At 40.1% G+C, this 7012-nt stretch overlaps 1 protein-coding gene across 1 annotated transcript; it reads left to right on the top strand.

Annotated features, from left to right (window-relative positions):
- Positions 1-1762: 1762 nt before the first annotated feature.
- LOC145486749 (uncharacterized) lies at positions 1763-6644 on the top strand. The gene is made up of 2 exons (XM_081465460.1): positions 1763-2702; positions 5389-6644. Exon 2 carries the CDS (start codon positions 5408-5410, stop codon positions 5948-5950), a length of 543 nt encoding a protein of 180 aa, XP_081321586.1. The 5' UTR covers positions 1763-2702; positions 5389-5407; the 3' UTR covers positions 5951-6644.
- Positions 6645-7012: the final 368 nt, after the last annotated feature.

Here is a 7012-nt window from a genome sequence, read left to right as displayed (position 1 = left end):
GAAATCTAGGCAGCAGAAGTTTTACGACAAAGTAACTCAGTAATGATATTTTCATTATATTTAATTAACCATTATTTAAAAAATTTATTTCTCCCCGATAAATTAGTTTCCGGGCTTGTTTGTCTCACGATATATTCACTTTAATGTGGGTCGCGACGTTTCGACCGTTTCTACATTGCGCATCTGATCGCCATTTGTCGTAAACTTGGCCAAGAGCGGAGGTAGTAAAGAGAAATTTATGGAAACAGTTGCCTTAAACTAACGTCTTCGTAGCCAAAAAAGTGTGAATTTTAAGAATAAAAACAAAAACGAAACAGCTGGGCAAAAAGTGGGAAGAAATTCAATATATCTGTGGCAGATGCGGGGACAAAATCCTCAATAACAGAACCAAGTACAGTTTTCGTGAATAAAAACGCTACCCTCTGGATGAGGGCGAGACTCGAAATCTCGATTGATTGAACCCACACATCGTCCAAACACCGTACTTTCTACAATTCTGTCTGACCGACATGGATGCTAAAACCTGGCGATCACTGATATTGTCGTTGTTAGTCTTGATAAGCGCTTTTACGTCTTCTTTCTTAGTCGGCATGGTGACAGCAACAAAAGTGGCTAAGAAAAGGACCACTTAATTTGGCATCAGCAAAGGGAAAACGGTTGGTTCTGAGGCCTAGATGGACATTGGGTGCTATACTCTTTCTTATGACCTTATACCAGGACCTTAGGACCTTATAGCAGGACTTTAGGACCCTATACCAGGACCTTAGGACCTTATAGCAGGCCATGAAACCTTGAACAGTCTGCCGGAACACTTAAAACTATTTATGTAATGTTTACTGTGTTGCGACCAATTACATGCAGATTACATCAGAAACGTTCTACAAGAATAGAATTAAACCACAACTTGCAATCTTCAACTCGACAGGTTTCCATTACGCAACTGCATTAGTTGGCCTATCTGTTTCTTTAGATATTAAATCTGTTTTCCCTAAAGGCATTATTAATATAGTATTTCTTTTCAGTTCAGAGCTTACGCACAAGTGAAGGGTAATCGTGAATCATTTTGCAGAAAAAGAGAAAGTAAATACGAGAATCCTGGATTCTAGAAATTATTCTTAGTGTTCGCTGTGCTTCTTTGACCATATATGGTCAGAAAGGTCTTCAACATCGCTGATACACATAGGAGTCCAAAAGGGATCAACGGAGCACTGATTGTGCAATACAGTAAACACAATTGTGTCATTTTACTGATTTTATTTCAATCAGGGCTTACTTTGCAAAAGGAGACCATCTACATCTCATAACAGTCATAATATCATATAAATTAACTGACTAATCTCCTTTTTTGCTGTTTACTGGCTAAATCCATACCCCATTGAAACCCTCCTTAACTGGACAAGACAATGTGAAAATAACACTGAAAGAAAGCAGATGTCGTGCAGCACTCTACTGTAGTAACTGTTCGTGCAAGGTTTCAATTCACTCAGATCTCGTTTATCCATGAACAGAAACGGGACAAGAGATAAGTTGTGAAAGTGAGTTAGGCACGTAGACAAACGCGGGTACAACCGTGAAACAATACATGAAAGGCAAAGTCAAATGTCACAACGTAACGAGGCCAACTCTGGCTAACGTGAAATATGCGCAGCCTGCTTACCTGCTGGTTACCTGAGAGAGATACACCTCTGCGCAAGTGGAGAGACTGAACGAAAACAAGCGGTTGTGTTGTGTTCAATTTGTTATTTTCTTTCATCTATGAAAAGAGTGGCGAAAAAAAGGGAAACTGGCGAGAAGACTGAAGAAAATCAGGGTGAACTCCACTGATTAAGAAGACCAATATAATAAAACTTTGAACTGAATGAAGGAACAAAAGGTGAAAAGACCTAAAGATGGTTCAGATGGTTTGAGAGCACAAGATTTGGTAACCTGAAATCTACTTCCAACAAGCCCACTGATAGCCCAAGATGATCAATAAATTCTCCTCTCTGTGTAGCAATAAAACAGCTAGCAACTGTTTCACAGAGTCAAAACCAAAGTAATTACTCCGCATGACCAATAACAACAGAAGAAAGCAGAGAACGAACCAATCAGAATTCTTCGCAAATACGAGTACGTATTACGTATACGACATCACGCACGGGAAAATGCGTCCGAACAGTAAGTCACAATTGGTTTTGATTTTGCTCCTGGCAAAAGTTTTTCTCACCAATCACAAAGCGTAGCCAAGCAAAACCAAAGCAATGCGAATTGCTTTCCAACCTCAAAGGAAAGCTGTTCTATTAAAGCAATTGTAATACCATTAGATTGTTATTTTAGCGTTTCAAAACTACTGAACGTGACACATTGAGTAGGTGACTGTTTTACTCTCAAAGAGCAGTCGTTAGAGTCGCTGACCAAAATCCATTTAAAATCATTCCAGCACGGGGTCTATTTCTTTTTCCGAGAAAGAAAGGAAAATATTCCAGTTGAGCTTAATTGCAGAACGTTGTATGATTAAAAAGATTTGGACCTCTTTGAGTTCGTGTCAGGGGGAAATCTTTTTTAGTAGTATCCGTTACCCATTAGGCTAACATACTTATCATATTACATACGTTTATGACGCTGAGACGCCAACTGACTACGTGAGCAAAACTTGAATACTCGCTTGTCTTTCTGCGCAATTGTTTACTTCCTTGTTCTTGCAGTTCCAACCGTTGTTAAAGGTAGGTGTTCCTTTACATGTACTTGATAATACTCCGGGAGCGTCCAGCTTATAATGAAAAACCTAACATTGTTCCTTCCTCCTTCTAAGATCTCTTCGCGCTCAGTCTTGCAGAGGCAAATATTTGTAAGCCAACAGAGTTTTATCTGTTCGTCGGGTTTCTGGCTTTTTAAAGCCCACAAAGTTTAAGGAAGTAGAAATTTTCGAACGAATGTCCGAGGTTCAAGCTACACGTTTGCTTTCTGTAGATGTTAGCTGGTTCCCCCCTTTGCATTTTAAACGAACTCATCCAAGTGACACTCATGCCAACAATCTGATATTCCCTATGGACGAGCAATTTCAACAGTGAGGACACAGTTATTTTGTCAACAAAAGGTAAATTAACTGCACTGTCATTTGCCAAAACTTTAAGTATCTCAATCGTTAAGTTGACCATTTTGATGCATATGTCTATAGACATGCCCAACTAAATAAAATGATGGCAAAGTTAGTCGCAATTACGATTTGTTCACTGGACTTGTACTAATATTACGAGCTTATATATGGAAACCGACGCAGACGTCGAGTAGCATTTAATTTCTCACAGTAGCACTCTCAAAAAATGTGAAGTTCGCCAATAGAGTGTGTGGACGTGACGACATCAAATTCTCAAATCCAAAACTAAAGAGCCCCTAAAGGTTTTATCCTCACCAGGCATAAGAGGTACTAAATTTATATCTGTTTACAACTTTCCAGCTCAATAGCGTCCTTCGTTTGGAAACCAGCGCATTTTGAATTTCGGAGTTACGGCGGTGCGTGACCTGAAGCTAAGATCGCGTTTGTCGAAATATATACACTTATCTCGTGATTTTTAGCCATTTTAGGAGTTAAAGTATTAGGAAAAGTGCTAGTGTAAATGTTTTTTGGTTCGGTTCAGATAATCAGTTGTCTAGATAGCCAAAGTAAGTTCTAGATGTTTACACTATTTTCAGGCCGCCATAATGGAGGACTAAGGAGGTCCTCCAACAAGGCGGCTCCATACTAGGCTCTATAATTTGCGCGGAACATTTCGACGAATATCTCAACTTTGGGACAACGCACACACCTTGAAGTTGGAGAACTGTCTTCTTTATTTATCGTCTATAACATCACAATTTCTTGACTTTATCCACTGAATGTTTTTTTATTTTATATTTTATTGCGTGACAATGAACACACTCTGTAAATAAATAAACGTTATCCAAGTATGCTGATTGTTTTGCTTTAAAAGAAATATTCCCAGGGTCTATTTACAAGGATGTAGAGTGCTTTTAGCCTTGGTATTACTCTAACGAGAGGGTTAGTACCTAAGCTTCCTAATGTCTCTTCACCCAGTTGCATCCTGCAATGTTGTACAAAAAACGTCCAAACTCCTCCAGTATAGTCGCCATTTTATTTCCCAGAATGAACTGAAGTTTTTGAAGAAGAAATACCGCTCGGCTTGAGCTACAAGCACTTGCAAAAAGAGTTAAGTCACTCACTGTTTTTTTTTTTTGATACTCACTGTTAATAACCGAACAGTGCGTGTCATTCAGGTCAACGCATCCCCACCCCCCTTCTCCCCCAAGCAAAGATGTTTCGATCTTCACTTGGCATTCAAGTGAAGGGTATCAACATTGAAAAAGGGGGGAGGGGAGGGAGGGGCGTTGTGACTTTCCTTTTGACCTGGAAAAGGGGTTTTAGGAAGAAGAAGTGAATTTTTGCGTCAGTCTCAACCTTTTTGCAACTGCTTGTAGAATGTAAAATAGCGGCGCATCGTTCACTGTTCTTTAATTGCAATTATCCACTTCCTTGTTATAACCTTCCTATCTGATAACATTCTGAAGCAGCGCCAGGTCGTAAAAACTACGATGAAGCCCATCCTGGCGATAAAGGTGAAATTTGATTCAACTTTCATCGCCAGGCCAAGAAATATTATTGCAAAAGATATTCGCCCTTTAGATTTTGACTTGGTGTCTTTTTTTATCCAAGTTTAAAATCGAATTCCAAAAACATTTTCAAAGGGCGAAATGAAAACCTCGTTTTATTTTTGATCGCGGATTAGTGTTAACCCTTTAAGCCATGGCACCAATATGAATATTCTCCTCACTGAACTCCAGATGGGTCTTATGGTATAAGTTGGGAGAATCTGTTCAATCATCAGGGTATTCCATCTTTGGTGATCGTTTTGGTTATTCTCGTAAAATTTATGCTCAATCAAGCAGTAAAAATGCGAAGAGAAATTGCACGCTAATCAAAGAGTTTTAACTGTCTATTAGAACTGATCGTTACTCCTCAAAGAGGAAATTCAGTGGAAAGTACGTCATTGGTCCATATCAGCCATAGTATTGTTATTTGTAAATCTGTAAACAGTGCAATTGTGTTTTATTCATATACGTTAATCAGTTTGGCAACTAAATCGCAAGATTAGATGAAGGCAAAATGAGCGCTATAATTTCCGGACCTCTTTATAGGTTATCTTTCCCGATGGAAGACCAAAAGAGAACGTTGAGCAGTTTTGAACTATCACTAATACTTACGAGTTCAAACTCTGTTGGAAGTCTCGAAACGCTTTTCGTTCTTCCTGAATTAAGGTGTGAAAAACTGCAAACATATCTGCACCAATAAGTAAGTTATAAAGTCGAGACTGTGTTGTTTGAGATTCAGATGGAAGCTCTCTTATCTTGTAGACAAACCGAGGCCCACAATATGGCGGCATTTATTGGAGAAAGAGTTGGAATTAGAGAAACGACAACGCCTGCTACAGTGCCCGCGAACCCAACAGCCAAACTAATGTATTACCTTAACTGTGTGGCAAGTGTTATTCAGCTTGACGATCCCAATCTCAGCAGGCTGAGGAACTACGAGAGTTACTATTTACTGAACGACGTACAAATCGACGCCTTGTTGGCAATGGTCCTACTTTTTAGCCCAGATGAGCTGATTGGTAAAGTATTCTTCCACAGTGAAGACTGTGGAGAACACAGCAACCGATTTTTTGAGCTGAGTTCAGTTTCTCACCTGTTAGCGGTGTCAGACAACGTTCTGATTGGAGGAGAAAGGAAGAGAGTTGCTAACATCATGTTCTTTAAGAGATACTGGTTGGAAAATAATTATATTTCACCCATGACGTCATTTGAGGGTCGTCTGCAAAGGCTGGCACGCGGTCTACCAGGCAGAACGCCATCCGCCCGCAGAGCACTACCCCCACCTCCCCCAACTCGTCCTTCTACCATGTGTAATATAATGTAGTAATCCACGCAGTTTTATGCCAGACAGCAGTCACAGCAGACTGAAGTCGATGAACGCGCGTATAGGTAATTGATAGTTTCCACGATGGGAATTGCTGGTATGTATTTTCTTTAGTTTGTGATCAGCACATATATTACTTGACTTTAATATTTTGTAGCAAACAACGTAGTGTAATGCCGTCAGACATAAGTCACAGAAAAAAAGGACCTAAGTGCACTGACCACTACGTTTAGGCACGCATACACAGGTTATTGATATTTTACATGACGAATCACTGGGTTGTATTTTCTTTAGTTTGTGTTCAGTAAATGATTACTTGACTGTGATGTCTTTTCATAACCAACGCAATTTAGTCAGACAACAAACAGCCGAAACTATTGAGCTCTACTAAGGGTATTACTTCGGCACGAGCCGCGGTGTAACTCTTCACCTGTAACTGGATTGGTGCTGATGAGGTTTCCATGTAGTTTTAAAATGGGTGGATCGTAACTGCTATTGCTGGACTACTGCGAGCAGTCCCTTTTTGGTGATAGTCAGGGAAGCAGCCATCAACGGTGCAGGGAGACTGTAGCGAGGAGAAAGAAAACAAGAGGAGACTGGGGATTAGAATAGGGAAAGGCGCCTCTCCCCAGTTCCTCCCCTCATGCCTCAACTCGTTAATTCTCTCCATGCTGTTCATGGCTTGCGCAGCTGTCACAGTGATTTGGGTATCCCTGAGTTTTGGGTACCCCCGTACCCAAATCCCTAGTGTTTTGGGTATCCCCACTAGGCATACCCAAAACACTGAATGCTTAAAACTGGGGTAAGTGAAATCATCCACAAGTCTGCTCAAAACCCAATTATCTTCTTACTAAGCTTTTGTCTCGATAAATGAAAGCGTTATTTTACTTGATATAAAGACAATACGTCGCTGAAAATAGTCGCAATTTAGAACAGACTGTCTGATCCGAGTTCGCAGTATAACGACATACAGAACCGAATTCACGCGCCAAAGTTCCTTGTATAAACATGCGCTTGGTGCCGTTATTTTAAACAAGAAAGGCACATTCTAAATCTGGTATA

The sequence above is a fragment of the Orbicella franksi genome, chromosome 5, assembly GCF_964199315.1.
Source record: "Orbicella franksi chromosome 5, jaOrbFran1.1, whole genome shotgun sequence".
Classification (NCBI taxonomy): Eukaryota; Metazoa; Cnidaria; class Anthozoa; order Scleractinia; family Merulinidae; genus Orbicella; species Orbicella franksi.
This window is presented reverse-complemented; position numbering and strand designations above follow the sequence as displayed.